This window comes from Rhinatrema bivittatum, chromosome 1, assembly GCF_901001135.1.
Source record: "Rhinatrema bivittatum chromosome 1, aRhiBiv1.1, whole genome shotgun sequence".
NCBI lineage: Eukaryota > Metazoa > Chordata > Amphibia > Gymnophiona > Rhinatrematidae > Rhinatrema > Rhinatrema bivittatum.
In genome coordinates, this window is record NC_042615.1 from 196,599,100 (window position 1) to 196,617,913 (window position 18,814).

Consider the following 18,814-nt stretch of genomic DNA (forward strand, 5'->3'; position numbering starts at 1 on the left):
ACAGTGGAAGTGATTGCCTCCTTTTCCCCTCCTGTCCGGATTTCTCTCTCCTCTCTGGATAAGGTCTAGAAAAAAAAATCTATATTGGGGTTTTTATTTTGTTTTTGTCAGCTGGTCTCTCCCACAACTTTTGCACTAACAACTTAAAATAAAAAAAAACATGGACTTTCATTATTGACTGTTCTAACAAGGTGCTCCTTATTTGCCTTTGGGGAAGGAGGGGCTGCAGAAGGGCAGACAGCTTTCTCAGGTCTTAAAAAAAAAATGCAATTACAGTGTACCCTTGTTTTTAATCCCTCCAGCAATAAAAATAGGAAAGGCATTGCAAGTGTGGGCAGAGGCAGTGGCAAAAAAAACTTATTGCGTGTCTATTTCTTCAATGAAGGAGGCAGGAGGAGGACCAAAGGGACAGACAGCAAGAGGCTTTCTCTGGTCCTACTTAAACATGCAATTTTATCAGCTAGGGAGACAACATAAGCTGGTTTTCTGCTTTGTTCTTGGTTTGCATCTGCAAAAACAGTTAAAAAAAAAAAAAAACCAACAACATGCTTCTTCCATCTCCTTCTCACCTCCTCCTCTGCTCTCTCTGCGGCAGCAGCAATTAAAAAAAAAAAAAGTACTTAACTGTTTGTTTGAGGCAACAGCGTAGGAAGACAATGTGTCCTAGGTTTCTGCTCCGCTCTCACAGTCCTGTTTCCAATGGCAGAAGCACATTTCTCTTCAGGGGCTGAGGGACAGGTCCCATGCAGCAAAGGGAATGTGCCCACAATCTTTCCTCCTTTTTGTCATCATTCTGTTCTCCCAAGAGCAGGGGGGGCTAGGAAAGATGACCTCAATTGCAGGGGAAGCACAGGAAAATGTGCCGTATTACGCTATGGATGATGTCAGCAACAAAAGTCGGTTTCTGGGTAAATCGGTTATAACCAAAAAACAGTGTCTCTGGCAGCCATGGGAGATGTCATCCCTGTCACTCATGGGTCATGTTGCAAGCATTCCAGACAGAGTCACTGTAACTTTCCAGTCCAAAACTATTGTGGCTTTACAAAGAGATGTCTGTAATTGTTTTGGTAAAACAGGAGAGTGACCTTGCAGTGACTGTACACACAAAGCTATAGAAACTTGCAAATACTGTACTTTGATCTTGGTTTTTCACTAGCATCAGTATTTGCAGTATTCCATCTTGGTTGACAGATGTTGGCATAAGTTAGCATGAGTGACTGTTTTCATGGCCTTTATGTAGAATTGTACCTGAAACTTGCATCATGTACAATACATAATTCAGCAGAACCAAAACTGACGATCCCAAGAGCAGTATGTCAAAGATTTACTCTCATCTTGAAATACAGTATTGGGTTTTCAATATTAACATGCCTTTTTCTCTCCCTAGTTGCCTGATGTGAGCCCCCAGCTTGCCAATGTAAATGATGTACTCAAAACAGACCTCACTAATCTGGTTCAAAAGGTAAATTATTTAAAATGGCCTTATAGGGGGTTTTTTTTGGGTGCAGTTCATTAGTGAAAGTCATCTATTGTCATCACAGTGTCCATTCCTAAAGATGCATGCATCGAGGGCCCAATCCATGGGAGGTTCAACTGAAATTCTGTAGGAGAATTTCTAACTGAGGTCTCAGCTCTCCTACAAAATTTTATTTATTTATGGAAAGCGCTCCCATAGACATCAAGAAAGAGAGAGAAGACAGGAAACAGAATGAAAAAAAGGTCAGGGAGGTCCATTTCAGACAGCAAAGTTAGTACCTGATTCACTAAGGGTTTTTACAATAGACACAAAGTGGGAGAAAAATGAATCTGGTCCTTAGCCAGATAAACTTATCTGGCTAACTTTGGAGGTATAGTCAATAGTGTAGCCACACTACTAAATACATCCAGCTATCTTAAAGTTAGCCGGCTAACTTTAGCTGACTAACTTTAGGACAGCTCTTTAACCCAACCATACTTCATTGCAACTAACTTTGAATGTCGGAGCTAGCAAGATACCCTAGCTGGCTAACTCATCTCCTCTCAGTTATGTCCCCAGAATGCCCCTAACTTATAGAGTCATTCACTAAAGCTTTATCGCGTATGTTAGGGCCCTAATGCCCGCGATAAGGCCATATCGATATAATGCTAATTAGGGGGAGGGGAGGAGTCAGGGAGGGGAGGAGTCGGGGCAGGGGGAGGGAGAAGTCAGCGGTGTCTTCGCTGCCGGCAAAAACGTTACCAATGTTATCGTCGGCAGTAGCACGCCGAATAGCACCACCTTTCACAGTGGCGCTATTTGGTGCGAAGACTGCAGGCTTTCGCAGACCTGCCCCCCCCCCCTTCACCCTCCCACCCCCTGTTTTCGCTGAATTCATCATTCAGCGATGAATGATGAATCTAGGCCTTAGCTGGCTAAATTCTAGCCAGCTAACTTACTTGCCAGCTAAAATATAGCTAGCTATATTTTTTGAGTTTTCTGTCTAAATGCTTCTGAATATGGACCTCACTATTTTTAAGAATAAAGGGATGGAAAGACTAGAGATGTAAATTATTAACCATTTAAATAATTAAACACTAAGAAAAATCTTACAATTTAAGTATTTGAATGTTAATATTTACTGGTGTGATCCAGAGACCTTCTCAAGTTAACCTACAGCTTAATTCTAGGTTCCCCTTCCCTGGCATGCTTCATGGCACTTCATGTTGTGGCAGACTGGGCTGCTATTGGTTAGCCTGGAGAGCAAGTGGCATGTCAGGGAAGGGGTGGGCATATTGTGGGGGGTATTCTCCTACCTACCTCCCTCTGCAACTGTAGGTGAATCTTCTAGGTATATATCATTTGAATGGCTAGCTGTTTAATTTTCAGTGGTTTAAATAGTTAACTTTTTAGATGAGACATAACTGAGATGAAGAGAAGAGAAAACATAATGCAGGAAGGTTAAAAATAATATTTAATTTTTAGATTTTTAAAATTGCTGTAAATTATGTTTTTGACTAACTGATTCACAAAAATTACTTTCTATGTCAGAGAACACTACACAAAAATGTGTTGTAAAATATTCCCTTGTGGACGCTGCTTGCATTGATCAGGTCCTCTGTTTCCATGGAGCTCAAAGGCAGATGTAATTAGTTTCATGTGATTACTTGTTACCTCGTTCACTGTCTAATATGCAATCCATTTTTCCTTTATTTTTTTTTTTTACAGAGATTGTAGATTTTCCATTTCATCATTTTGGATCAAATTGTACAGATTTTAGTTAGATCAAACTTATTCCTACTCACCATCATATCCACAAGGTGTTACGTCGGCCGGCCATGGTACCTGTGACTGGTCCTCCTTACCCTTCACCGCCCCAGGGACAGGCTCTGGTCCATTGCAATGTGGAGGCATGCATGCACGTCTTTCTAGATTATTTAAAGGGCCCGCAGCACGCTGAGGCTGCCGGCCCTTCTTGCAGTGAGGTCATGGGGCCCGGAATATAAGGCCGGGCCCAGTGTTTGCTGATTACCTTCGCAACAGGTCTCCTTGCTGCTTGTTGCCTTCGGCTCTTCCGTGTTCCTGAGCTCCTGCCTTGCCTTTGTTGATTCCAGGATCGACCTCTGCATTGTCCGACTATGCCTCTGATTATCTCCAAGCCACAACTCCCGCATTGTCTGACTACGTCTCCCATTCTCTCCAAGCCACGACCCCCGCATTGTCTGACTACGTCTCTGATTCTCTCCAAGCCACAACCTTTGCATTGTCCGACTACGCCTCTGATACTCTCCAAGACACAACCTCCGCATTGTCTGACCATGCCTCTGATTCTTTCCGAGCCATGACCTCTGCATTGTACGACTACGCCTCTTCAGATTACATCTTGGACTCAGCCTTCTCAGGCTTCGGCTTGCTCTTGCTCGGGTGCTTCCTCTCCAACTGTGCTCCTACTGGCGCCCGAGTCTCCGGGACTCCGCCTCATCCAGTGTAGACTCCTTTATTCCATTGTTGCTGCCTCAGGGCTGAACTCCCTGGTGTCTTCATCCTCTATGTCGTTCGGAGGCCCACCTAAGTCCAGCCAGCCCCGGCACCCAAAGGCTCAACCCGCGGGTAACGAGGGCTGGTATTAGTGAAGCGCCAGCCGGCCTCTGTACCTTAGTCCATTCTGCCTGCCGACAGTGAGAGCCCAAAGGTCCCTACTTATGGGCTGCGCCAACCCCACCTCGGCCCAAGGGTCCACCTCTGGCGCAACACAAGGTGTTTCCCCTACTACATCCACAGGCATCATACTGTGGTCAATCAATCAATAGAATAGCCCTGTGTTTGTCACCTATACCGGCACCCATTATTTAGCATTGAGTAGCAGCAATATCTTTTATACTTATGAAGAAAAATCTCAGCAAGCAACTCAATGTTGTCTGTTTCCTGAAAATGATTACAAACAATAACACAAAGGTAGGGAAAGCTTCTTCTGAACCACAATAGTGAATAAGGGTAAGATGAATCCAGCCAAAATCCATACAGTTTTGATCCAAAGTGTTGAATTAAGAAAGTCCCTGAAATTGTGGCATCCCATGCAAATGAGAACACCACTTGCCTGCCACAGCATGGCCTGGCTTCTCATGGTTGGAAGCAATATAGCAGCCCAACCTCCAACCCAGGGGAATCTTGCATGGGATCAGTGAAAGTTGAGCTGGCACAAGGGACCTGTGGAAAGGAGTTGGCAGGGTCTGGACAGATGGAGGTTGGGGTGGTTAAGGTGCAACCAGCAGCAGGAATAAGGGACTGAGCAAGTGCAGGCTCAATCTCTTTTGCAGCCCACTCGCTAATATGTCTTCTTGCTTTTTCGACCCCAGGTAAGTCTGCCTTCTTAAAAAAAAAATACAGAGCAGGCTGAATAGGATTTATGCTTGATTCTCAAATCCTCCATTATGCTGAGCATGTCTCCTTGCTAATAATTGCAGCAATTATGGTGGTCATGCATTATGGCATTTTCGCATGCAAAAAACACTGTACTGCAAATTTTTGGGGTGGGGAGGAATTAGGGGCCATATCACATGGAAATAACTACACCTTTTTCCATAGCATTAAGCTGTGTGATTTGGCCATAATGCAATTCAGAGGGAGAGAGGGACCATTGACAAGGCCCTCATACTAGTTAAGTATTTCTCTATAGGAGGGCCACTTGATAGATCAAGGTGAGGTGTTAGTGGTGGTATAGGGTTTAGGGGCCAGTTTCGCATATAGAGTGAGACGTACGACCAGCACAGTACACCTTGGTGAAGATTTGGCATCATTTGGCGTGAGGAAAGTCTCAAAAAGATGAAATTTTGTACCATGTTCTCTTATCCAAGCTTGATGGTACCCTGTTATAGAATCCATCAAGCTAGGGCCCCTATGACATAGTGAGGGCAAAGGTAGCGCCGGCGCCATTTTGAATACTGGCAATATGACCTGAGTGCAGGAGGTCGCTCCCTGACCCCCGCTGGACTTTTGGCAAGTCTTGTGGGGGTCAGGAGGCCCCCCCAAGCTGGCCAAAAGTCCCTGGGGGTCCAGCGGGGGTCCGGGAACGATCTCCTGCACTCAGGCTGTATTGCCAATATTCAAAATGGCGCCGGCGCTACCTTTGCCCTGTCACAGGGTAAGGGCAAAGGGCCATCGACGCCATTTTTATTAACGCAGCCGATGGCCTGAGAGCCGTTGATCGCTCCCCGCGCTCCCGCTGGACCACCAGGTAATTTTGAAACCTTTTTTGGGGGTTCGGGAGGGTGTTTTGATTATTGGATCGGGCGCAGCCGATAATCAGAACTCAAATCAGGCTGGGCGATAAAAATTTTAAGATTTGGATCGGAACCGGAACCGATCAGATTCCGGTTCCGATTCACATCTCTATTGGGCACTAGCTTACAGACTATCCCCTGTTTAATTTTCAAGTTGGGTCTTCTCCTCCCCAGGATGACTGGGGCCGGAAATGCATGGAGGTTATGTTTACAGCTCCAGTGGGGGAAGTCATGCTTATTGCTCAACGTGGCAATGCTTAGTAGGGATGTGCAGAAGGAAACAATTTGTTTTGATTCTTATTCGTGTCACCAGAACCCAAATTCGTTGCATTCATTTCATGGGGAAAAAACCAATTAATTTGATTTGTTTTATTCGTTTTCTGCTTTCCCATTAAAGTCAATGGGGGAAGTATTTGCATCCTATTTTTGGCTGCAGAATTGGGGTTTTCTTATCAATTCTGATAAAACTTCGGGGGAGCAATCATCAGAATGAGAAAAGAGCTCCAAGTTACTTAGACTGTGGCAAAGTGGCACCAAAGTGGCATGAATAGCCTAAGGCACTTTAAAGGGGCAAAGGGGTACCAGGAGTGGCAAGAGTGCTTTAACAGAGGTACAAAGCAGCAGCGAGAGTATCAAAAACACACCACAGCTTCAAAAGAGAGCACCGATAACAGATGCATGAACCCTCGAAGGCAGCATGACAGGCAAAGTGGCAAGAAAAGTGGCATCAATATCCTACAGCTCAATGAAGGGGGAACATAGCAAGCAGAAAGACTAGCACCAACATACTGAGGAATCATGATAGTGGCAAGAACACCACAAGGAGTTGTGAGTCATCTGGTGTATGGCAGCAAGGCAGAGTGGCAGAAAGTTGATAGGGGCAAGACAGGCTGGCAGAGCAGAGGTAGTCTGGTCTCTGTGGTTTTGATAGGGGCTAGACAGACTGGCAGAGCTGAGGTAGTCAGGTAGCTGTGGTTTTGATAGGGGCAACACAGGCTGACAGAGCGGAGGTAGTCAGGTCACTGTGGTGTTAATAAGGGAAAGACAAGGAGCCAAGACAAGATGAGGCTCAGCATGCGGCGCGACTGTCAACTGGGGCATACTGTCCACCCGACCCATCTTGAAACACGGACCAAGGAGTCTAACATGCATGCTAGGACCTGAAACATGATGAACTATGCCTGGGTGGGGTGGAGCATTGCTGCTGTGCATAGGGCTGGTGCAAGGGTATTAGGCACCCTAGGCAAACTTTACAGCCTACCCCCACCTCCCCATACACAATTTTAAATTATGCATTTAACACATATTTTACATGAAAAGTGACATTCTGAGGTAAAATTAATATATATGTTATTGTGATAATTTCATGCACTGTTGTGATGCCAACAAGAAAACTTTGCATCTTAGAATTCATATGGCATCATACCTATTGTGATATATTTCAGCATGGTCCTCCCATATCAACACAGTACTATCTGCCAACACTCAAAGAATAACAACCCTACCTATGAAAAAGAATACCACAAATATTACACCAGAATCTAAAATATCAATACACCTCCTATCAGGAAAACAGAACAGGCCAAGCTAAAGCTAATACAGATCCCTACAGAAAAAACACATATTAAAAGAATGCTTCATCTTGGTCTTTGCATGCAAAACACAAACCCTTACCAAATACAGAATAAAGCCACATAAAGTATAAATAGAAATGTGCAGATAACAATTGAACTATAAAACGCATCATGCCAGACTCTATACAGTGCAACAATGGAAAAACAAAAATTTCACCATTCCTCATGAAACAATCAATAAAATCAAGATATATAAATCATTAATCATAATAGTAAATAATACTAATAAAATAATTTCAAAACAGCTGATGAATAGAATATCCAATAATTAAAGACGCATGCAAATTTTGAAAGCTTTACCAAACACCAATAAAATATTTCAAACAGCAGACACATCACATACTACCCAATAATTAAAATGTTAGTCAATCAAGAAAAATGAACTTAAAAAGCCACCTTTACTTACCCTCTCCAGCAGTTCTCCTACTCCTTTCCATTGCAGACCAAACCAGAAGCAGCAGTAGCTGCTCACAATCCTCTTCCTTAGGGACCACAACCAGTCTCTTCTGTCTCTCACACACACACACCAGACACACCCTCAGGACCAGTTTCTGTCTCTCACACACCCATCATCTCCTCAACCAGTCTCTCTCTCTCTCTCACACCAGTCATCTCCCTGATCAGTCTTTCTCACACATACACACGTCACCTCTCTGGCCAGTCTCTCTAATCACACAATTCTCTCACTCTCTCTTACTTACACACAGGCTTTCAATCACACACAGGCTCTCTCTATTTCACTTACACACAAGCTCTCAATCACACACATGTTCTATCTCACTTGCAAACAAGCTCAATCACACACATGTCCTCTCACAGCCACAAGCCAGCCAAAAAAAAAAACATGCTCCATCTCTCTCTCGCACACACACATTGACACACACAAGCACCCTCCCTGACTCACATATACACCACACACACATACAGAAGCACCCTCCGTGTCTCACATACATGAAGCACCTTCCCTGTCTCACACACAGAAGCACTATTCCTTTCTCACATACACACCACATACACACACAGAAGCACCATTCCTTTCTCACATACACACCACATACACACACACAGAAGCACCATTCCTTTCTCACATACACACCACACATACACACACACACACACACAGAATCACTATTTCTTTCTCACATATGCACACACACAGAAGCACCCTCCCTATCTCACATACACGAAGCACCTTCCCTGTCTCACACACAGAAGCACCATTCCTTTCTCACATACACACCACACATACACACACACACACAGAAGCACCATTCCTTTCTCACATACACACACACAGAGAAGCACCATTCCTTTCTCACATACACATACACACAAAGGCCCCCCAGCTGAACAGCTTGTCTCCGTCAGTGGCTGGCTGCACCGGTCTTTATTTCTCCGGTGGCGGCTGGCAGTGGCCATCTTCTTTTCTTCGGCCTAGTCTCGGGCTGCGCCGATCTTGTTTTCTTCGGCCCCACCAGCCTGCTCTCCATCGGCAGCTGACTGCGCCAGTCTTCATTTCTCCAGGAGCGGCTGGCAGCGGCCATCTTCATTTCTCCGGCAGTGGCGAATGGCAGCGGCCATCTTCTTTTCTATTTGGCCCCGCTGGCCTGGTCTCTTCATTTCTTCAGCCCGGTGCCCTCAATGTCCCAGAGCAGAGGAGGCCACATGATCCACTAGTCTGGCCCACCGGGGGAAGCCCGATCCCCCAATAGGCCAATCTGCCCCTACTCTCACATGGCCTTCTATTTCTAAGGAATCATCTTCTCCCTATTCAGAAATGTTTGGTGAAAACTGCCTCCCAGACAAGTTCCCAATACCGAGTCCTGGGGGTAGAAGGATCAGCTCTGACACGCAAGCAGATGGGAGACACACACTCTCCCAAAGGAAAAGGAACGAGCTCTGGGAGAGCACAAACTCTCTGCTGCTTTTCCTAAGCTCCCTAGTTGATGAACTCCATGGAGTGTCTCTTTTTATAACCTTTTGAATCTGAGCCACCCTTTGGGGGATGGCCACCTTCTGAACATCCTAATTCTAGAAGATTCCCCTTTTTAAGAATAGGAAAGCATACATTCTAGTAGTAAGGTCTAGGCATCCTTTACAATCAAATTATCATGCAAACATTAATGTATTCCATTCTTTTCAACAGAAGAAATGCCAGCTCCTACTTTTGGGGTGTAGCTACCAACATTATGCTGAATTTAGCAACAAAAGACCCAGATGAAACTCCAAATTGTTTATTACTGTGAAAGATTTGAATTATAAATAAAAGCTGTGGCCAGGTGCTTATGCCAACAAAGCTTCCTTGTTGTTCTTTACGATCTAAACAGAAGGGAGGGAAAGGAAAAGAGTAGCAGGTAGAGGATAACCAGGGGTGCAGCTGGGTGGGGTTGGGCAATATTTGTAAAAATGTAGGACATAAGGAATGGCATTATTAGTCTTTGTGAACTAAAGAGCAGTGATTATTTCTGCTTTTGAGTTCATGGAAACAGAAGACACAATTAATGCAAATAGCATCTGTACACACAGGATTTTTGAACACAAGACGGATTATGCAGCATTCAGTATATAAACTTGACAAGAAGGGATTCAGTAGGTGAATATGAATGGACTCATTTCATTGACTAGAAAAGTTTTCCTGAAGCAAGTAGTTTTGAGAACAAGCTAATGCATAAATACAATGTTCAGTGCTTACTATTATGAGATCAATATTCAGAAAGCCAGTAAATGGGCAAGTAACCAAGGAACCTATTTCGTAGGGGTTTTCTCACATTTTGAATCTATGGCAAAAATGCTGAGTAAATAGGGCCACAAATATGTAAAGAAGTGATTGTAGCCAGAGAGCTAAGCAGACATGAGCTGGAAGTCCAGTGGCAGCCAGAGATAGCACCTGAAATTCTCATTTTTGCACAAGGAAGGAGACTTACCACTGGTATGCCTTCAGAATCACTCTTTGGGTCTAATTCTGTTCAATATTTTCATACATGATAGTGTGGAGAGGCTTGAAGGAAAGATTTATCATTTTTTAGATACTAAGATCTGCAACAAGGTAGTCACTCTCTGGATGAAATAGAATAGATAACGTTTGATCTGGAACAGCTTGAGAAATAGTCAAGAGATTGGCAGTTACAGAAAGTGTGTACAATGTACATAGTTTGCAAACTCCAAGAGAGAGCTGATAAATGCAAAACAGGAAAGAGATCTTTTGGTGATTGATCATATCTGTTGATTTTGTGGTCACAAAACAGTAGAACAAGGCAGAGGCAGGAGCCACAGGAAAAAGATAATCCAGAATTAAAAAGGAAGCAATAATTCCTCTATACAAATCATTGGTAAAACCTCGTCTGGAGTATTGTGTCCAGTTCTGGAAATCATATCAACAAAGGGATATGCACTAATGTAGAGTAAGTCCAGAGAAGGGTACCATAGTGGTTCAGGGCCTGTGCCATTAGCCCTTTGAAATGAGACTTGAATTACAAACTATAGAAGAAAGAAGAAAGAGAAAGGAAGGCTATAATAGAGACATTCTAATATCTCACAGGTATAAATATAGCACAAATAAAAAGTATTTTTTTTTAGTAGGAAAGTAGTTACAGAGCAAGGGCTCGCAATTTGAGGCTTCAGTTGGTGCACTGAACAGCAACAAAAGGAACTATTTCTTCAGAGAGGGTAACTATTCTGTTAACCGTTGTGATGGCATTGCCGAATGATGGTATATAAAACCAATAAAATAAATAAATAAATAAAAATAGATAAATGAAGCAACCTGTCAAAGAAGATGGTGGAGCAAAATCTGAATCTCAATGCAAGGAAGCATGGGATAATCATGCCTTCTTCTATGTCCTTATTTATGAGGAAGTAAAGATAAAGCTGGAGGTACTACAGCCTGAATTTAAATGGACCTTAAAATCTCAATTGTCAAATTCTGTTTGTATTGTTTTTACTGTAAGTCTTGACCCACTTATCAATGATGAGTTCAAACCTAAACTGTTATATGTTTTTGAAAGCAGATTGCTTTAGCTGAGTCCCTTGGAAAATCACCTCCTAAATTTCTTGACCATATTTGAACAGTTAAATAAACTCCATAAACAAACTCACTTTCACCAACTTGCTATTTATAGAGATTTTTATATTTGTTGTTTTAGGGTTATGCTGCACTTAATGATACTCCAGAATTAGTGCAAAATCAGACTAAAAATATTAAATCAGGTAAGATTTCATATCAAAATTTTCTGTCAAGTATATAATATCAGAAAATGTTCAACTTTTAAATGAAAAACGTATTTGAATCCTGTATAAGCAGCAACTTTCTTTTAATGTTAAGAATCCATGTATTAAATTTGAACTCATTACTGGGAAGAATTAATGTAATTATTTAAATAATTTATAGTCCACTGATCCACAAATTATCATCTAGTTATTACATAGTAACATATTAACAGTAATGACAGCAGAAAAGGACAAAATGGACCATTTCGTCTGCCCAGCAAGCTTCTTATGGTAGTAACTGCCATTCCATGCAGTTATTCGCAAACCTTATGATAACCCATAAAAAATTTACTGCAAGCAAATTTTTATTGGATGTTGAACCTTCTTGAAAATTCAGACAGTGCTACTTGAAGTGCTTTACTTATGGACTTGATCGTAGAAGCAGCAGTCTAGTGCTTTTCCCCTTATGTCTGCATATCAGTACCCCAGACCGTAAAAGTCAGGGCCCATGATGCTTATCATCTGAATCCAATTTCTCTTCCTTCCCCCACCCTCATCCCCACAGTCACAGCCTCACTTGTAGGTTCCATTCCATTACCATTTGTTTAAGCAGAGCCCCTTGAAGGGCATCCACTATCTCTCTACTTCCCGCATCCAGTAATTGAAATCTCCAATGAGCAACACGTCTCCCTTCTTTCCCATCTTTTGGATGTCTTCAACCAGACCTGTATCCAGTTCTTCTGTTTGAGTCAGAGGTCTGTAGGCTATACAAATTTAAAATGAAGCACCATCCTCTCTTTTTGACAGTCCATAATGCTTCTTCCCTACACCATATTCCTTGCATTTCAGTTGTTGATATTGTTTTTGACATAAAGAGCTGCTACTCCACCTTTTCTGTCCTTCTTCCTTATCAAGTTATAGTCAGGGATGGCCATATCCTAACCATGAGACTCAGTGAACCAGGTCTCTGTAACAGCAACTATGTCCAAGTCCGCTTCTACCATTAAGGCCTGCAGGTCTGGGATTTTATTGCCTAGACTACGAGCATTTGCAATCAACTTTTCTCTCTTGGTTTGCTGCTCTTCCTAGTCACCTTTTCTGCTATTTTGAGCTGATTGATTTTGTTGTTTTCTCCTCCTAATTCCCAATGTTTGGGAGTAACATGGCAATTTCATTGGCCACCTCCTGCCACCCCACCTTCTAGTTTAAATGCCTGATAATGAATTTCTCGCTTAGCATCCTTTTTCCAGTCAAGACCATCCTTACAGTATAACCTATTACTGCTCCATACATGGCCCCAGCCACCAATCTAACCAAAACCACTTGCTTTACACCATGTTTTGAGCCAGACATTGAAGTTATCTATATGGCAGAGTATTTCCTTCCCCTTTTCATGATCAAGTAATACTACTTTGCTATGTGTCTAATCTTCTTTCCTAGATTTTGGAAATCTTTCTGTACTGCAAGGATACCATGTTTAGCAATGTCATTGGTTCCCAGATACATGATAACATTGATATCAGAGTCTCTACTTTCTTCTATGATTGCATTGACTATCTGGTTGGTATTTCTACTGCCTGAAGATCCTGTGTTAGCATTTAATTGTTGTGTCCCCATCAAAATTATTTTCCAAATTGGTTCCTCTGATGGCTGACTCTCCAGCAGAATCAGTTTCCCTTTATGATCTTTGATAGTTTAAGGATTTCTGGATAAACTGGGTGACTACAACCCTTTCTGACATCACCTCATTTTCCATTCGCTTCTTCATTATCCAGTGCAAAATAAGTATTATGTAAGGGTAACGGTGGGGAAAGTAGGGTATCTTTTCAAAACAGGCTTTATTTAGTGTTTAGAACTTTGGACTTTGTTATGAACTATTGAGTACCAATCCTTTCTCTGCCACTAGCTAGATGGTGACCTTCTATGGTTTATTTCTCTGAAGACAAGGAAGTTCACCAGTCTCATGAGTTGGTTGCATGGCCATCCATGGCACTATGCAGAACATACTTGCCTGAACTTTCTGATAAAGACCAGAAGTCTTTATTGCTCATGCACAGACCTTCTTGTTCTGCCATGGCTCTACATCTTCTTTGTTTCCTTCTGTCTGCTGGCCCAGTTATATTTTTTTCCAGCAGCACCCGTATTTTGTTCTGGCTTCTGCCAACAATTTAATTAGTTTTTCTTTTCTCATTTCCTAATCAGGATTTCAGCTCTACATTAAGTTTTATCTTAGTTTCTGATCACTCCCAACACCTTGCAACCCTGATTTTTTGAAGCAGGAATCAGGGCATCGAGCAAGCATCAGATTGTTTCTTCTCTTATAGGCATCTGCTATCTCTAAAGAGAATATTTATTTTCCTTTTTTGGATTTGCATCAACAATTTTTCTCATCACATCACAGATACAGGCCAACAGCTTCATATTCTGTCCCAATTGCATACTGACCATCACAAAATGATCTATGCCTGCTTGGAGAAAGACTATGACACTGTTGGTTGTGAAAAGCACAACTAGCAGCAGCGGCCATATCCATCCACTCTCTTCCAGGGTGTGTATATGAGGATCTGGAAATCTCTAGACCACATACTGGTGAGAAAAAAGTATTAATCTAGGAAGCTATAGGATTTGAGAAGCCCCAACTGCCATACCACGATACATAACATTTTGCAAGAGTCACCTTTTATGGAAAAAGGAAGAATGTGAGAAAGATCTAGTTTGTACAAGCTACGATGTTTTCGAGATGGGATCACAAGTCTGTGTAATGGCCATAGACACTCATAGATTCTCATGGCTACAAGCTTCAGGCCTTTGTGAAGATGTGCAGTAAAGGCTTGCTAATGTGCTGTGCAGCAGGGACAATCTCTTTGGAATTAAGATCATGTAGCAGTAGACGTCATAAAATAAGACCACTCCATGCTTCAGGCCCTCTCAGCTGCATTATCTGTGTGATCTTAGGTACTCCCAAGCCTGCCAAAATAATTTTCTGTAGTAGTATCTTCCTCAAAGGAGATGCTTTCAAAGTTTAGAATATTAAAATCTCTTTACTGTTTTACCCACAAATTGTTCTGTGTAGTTTACAAAGTTAAAATCATTTCAGTATATAAAATTACCAAAGCCTAGGTTATATAAACAAAATTACCCTGACATTATCACAAAAATCAATGCTTAAACCTCAATAACACATTAAGAGGATAACTTTAAAACAAGTGTGCATGGACATGTATTTTATTTCATGTGCACAAATGCACGTACACTAGGGATGTGCATTTGTTTGCAACGAAATAGGAAATATCATCTTTATTTCCTATTTCATTGCGTTTCGGGGGCCTGATGAAACGAAAGGAAAACCCATGAAATTTCGTGTGGTTTTCCTATCGTTTTTTTTTGGTGGGGGAGAAAGGGCACACTTAAAAAAAACAACAACCCCAAATACACCCCAACCCTTTAAATTAAATTAATTACAAACCCCACCCTCATGACCCCTGCAAGACTTACCGAAAGTCCCTGGTGGTCCAGCGGGGGTCTCGGGAGCAATCTCCCCTTCTCAGGCCATCGACTGCCACTAATCAAAATGGCGCCGGTGGGCCCTTTGCCCTTACCATGTGACAGAGGCTACCGGTGCCCTTGGTCGGCCCCTGTCACATGGTAGAGGCAATGGATGGCCCGCGCCATTTTGATTACTGGCAGCTGACGGCCTGAGAGGGAGAGATCGCTCCCGGACCCTGGCTGGACCACCAGGGATTTTCGGTAAGTCTTGGGAGGGTCGGGAGGGTGGGGGATTATAGAGATGTGTGAAGCAGATTTTCCCAAAATTTCAGGAAAATTCGTTTCGGGGCGGCCAAAAAAAAATCGGCCTGAACCGTGGGAAAATGAAATTTCCCATGGCGGGCCAATAATGAAGGCTGAACCTAAAGGTTTGGCCGAATCACATCCCTAACGTACACTATATAAAATATGTGTAAATCTACCCAACAAAATGTTGGCATATCTAAAAGATACATGGCATGTATTTTAAACAAAGCTGGATAAGTTATAATTTATCTGGTTAAGTAGTGGTAAAGCTGCTACTTAGCAAGATACATCTTAAACAATGCTACTTATCTGGCTATATAGTGCAATTCAAGACTTATCCAACTAAGTAACATGGCTGGTTAAGTAAAAGAAGAGTGCTATTAGCTGGATAAGTAAGATCTTCAGATAACTAGCCTTTGAAGATTTCTCCAGCTATCTTACCTAAAAGATGACTGACTTACTGATACCACTGCATTGTGGTACAAAGAATCTAAATTCAGATATGCTATGCCAATGAGCCCACATACAAGTCGTTTATCATTTCGTGTTAAGGTCCTAACACGTGATAACGTTATATCGTGCGCTAGTATGCAAATGTGACATTAGCTATGCAAGTGGGAGGGATTTGGGTGAAGTTAATGGTAATGAGCGGCTCCTAACATCAAATGTGATAGAGTAATATGGGATTTAATGCCAGAAATAGCTACACGTTTTTTCTGTGCATTATGCCCGCATTAGCTGTATGTTCCAGGGCAAAAAGATTTTTATCACACATGGAAAGAGAGAGAGACACTGTAGAGAAATCAATATGTCACTCTCTATTTATAGCACTGTAAGAGGGGGCACTTTAACTTGGGGTGGGGTTTCGGGTGGGGTAGGTTGGAGGGCAGTTTTACGTACACAGTAGGAGGTACGAACAGCAAAGTTGACATCACTGAAGGTTTTCTGCTGTTTGAATCAATGAAATTTACAAGCGGAGTTGTATATATGTAAAATTGACCCCCCCAACCTACCCCCCCCTAAACCCCACACAGAGTTAAAAGTGCCCCCCTCTTACAGTGGTTTAAATAGAGAGTGACATATTGCTTTCTCTACACAGTCAGTCCCTCTCTCTCTTTCTCTCCCCCAACAGCATGTGCGATAAAAACCTTTTCACTTTAACACCCCCACAGTGGATTAATCAACACACAAAGTGAAAATTAGCACAGGTGTGATAAATTTATCGCGCCTTGCGGAAATTATCTATGCAATACAGGAGCAGAGAAATAAGCCTAACTACGCCCCTTTTTTTTTTATCATGGGCATTATTTCTGCTATAAATATAGCATTTTCATAAATCTAGGGGTACGTGTTTTCTCCAAGGACAAGCAGGATGGTAGTCCTCACATATGGGTGACATCACTGGATGGAGCCCTATCACAGAAAACTTTGACTGGCATACTGAGCATGCCCAGCATGCCATGATCCCTGTGTCTACAGGGGTCTCCCTTCAGTCTCTTTTTTTCCATGATGCAGTTTGCCTCGTGTTTAGGAGCTCTGTGAGATTTTCTCACAACTTTTCCTCACAGAAACACTTGAAGTTTTACTTCACAAATAATTTCCCTACACGGGTCTCCCTTCGCATACATTTCATTGATGCTCAGTGAGTACTATGCCCTTTTTTTCGGTCGGTTCCTGTCACCTCACTAACGGTTCCCCAGGGTTACCAACAGAATTGCGGCCTTCTTTTCACCCTTGATCCACCCCACGATACACGCGAGTGCCCTTGCTGTGAACCTCTACCAGGTCCATTGGGATTAGAGGGATTGGGATGTCCACAGTTCCTGTTGCCTCCAGGGCCGCCGTCGATGCTGTCCATCCCCTGTCAGTGCCCCGTCAATGCCATCGATCCCCCGTCGATGCCATCGATCCCCTGTTGACTTTGTAGACACCTCCATCGATTTTGTCAATGCCCCCATCGATGCCCCCGTCAATGCCATTGATATCCCCGTCGATGCCATCGATTCCATCGATGCCTCGGGCGATGCAATCAGTGCTTCCGTCGATGCCATCGGTGCCTCCGTCCATGCCATCGATGCATCTATCGATGCCTTCGCCGATGCCATCGTTGATGCCATCGATACTATCGACGCCGCCATTGATACCTCCATCGATGCCGCCATCGATACCTCCATCGATGCCCTCAACTAAAGAAAACACTCCACACTTCAGGTTCTAAACCAGAGCCCGTTGTAATCCTTGGGCAACAAACAATGCCAAGAGCAGTAGAGGCACAGTGACCGTCCGTCACCAAAGCCATCCAAGACATCAGTGGCATCTTCCTCGGTGCTGGAGAATGACCGGGCCAAGCAACGAGGGAAAGATTGTTACTGCCATGGTAACCGTCTGTTACCTTTGCCATTCTAGACATTGGTGGCAGTTTACTCGGTGCTGGAGAATGACCGGGCCAAGCACCGAGGGAAACATCGTCGCCGGCACCGAAGTGGTTCCACATTCAGTGCCAGCACTGATACCACACCGGCATCAATGTCCCTTGAGCCAGTTGCGAAGCGGGTCTGGGTACAAGAGTCTCCATGCTCCTCTGTACACAAGGTACCAAGGCGTTCCCCACCGACACCGGTGCCGAGTACTGAGCCACCACAGATTCATGTGGAAGTGCCAGTAATGCCTAGCCTGTCTCCCCCTGTACCTGCACTACCTATACCAGCTTCCAGGGAGGAGCTGGATGTCCTCGTCCATCAGGCTGTCATCGATGCCTTCCAGAATCTACTAACATCGATGTTCGCACCATTGTGGCACTGCCTTGTTGTGGCACCTACCAACGACAGTCTAAGTCATCGACGCCGACTTGTCCTTCTGAGCCTCCATGGGATCCTCAAGGAGTGATGGGCACTCTAATCCCATTTCGGCATGGATCCCATTGAGACCTAAATTAAGGATGTGCCTGAAACCATCCCTTTCAACCTGGTCACTAAAAAGGACCAGAAGTTTTGGGAGGTTCTAGGTCTTAATATCTTCCAAGAACCAAATTGGTGTCACATATTGCAATTTACCAGCTATGTTTGACACAAAACCAAGGGAACCTCTCTGCCATCCACATGAAATTCGAGCAGCATGTGATTGCTTTGAAACGTCCTCCCATTGCCAGCAACAGGACTCAGTACTAGATGGTAACCTGGTTTATGGCCTCTGATTTATGGCCTAAAGTCCAAGATAATCTAGCTGATCTGCCATGCACCGCAGATAATCTCTTCATGCACAAGCTCCAGCAGACAGCGATTCAATTGCAAGACCACTGCGAGACCCTGTAATAGCTCTCTATGTTTCTTGCAAATCCTCCCTCCTTGGCTAGAAAACCAGCGAAGTGGGATGCTAGAAGGACCTTTTACCGCCCCCGCTCCCGTGTGAGACCAACGGGTATCCAGATCACACCAGCTCCGCCAGTC

General features: G+C 43.4%; 1 protein-coding gene across 6 annotated transcripts in view; it reads left to right on the forward strand.

Moving 5' to 3' along the window:
• Nucleotides 1–18,814, forward strand: part of PROM1 (prominin 1) — a 342,522-nt gene that overhangs the window by 186,097 nt on the left and 137,611 nt on the right. For all 6 annotated transcript variants that reach the window (XM_029590622.1, XM_029590614.1, XM_029590641.1 and 3 more), the window contains 2 exons: nucleotides 1,388–1,462; nucleotides 11,513–11,576. In XM_029590622.1, the coding sequence (XP_029446482.1) occupies nucleotides 1,388–1,462; nucleotides 11,513–11,576 (139 nt within the window). The remainder of the gene's footprint in view (nucleotides 1–1,387; nucleotides 1,463–11,512; nucleotides 11,577–18,814) is intronic.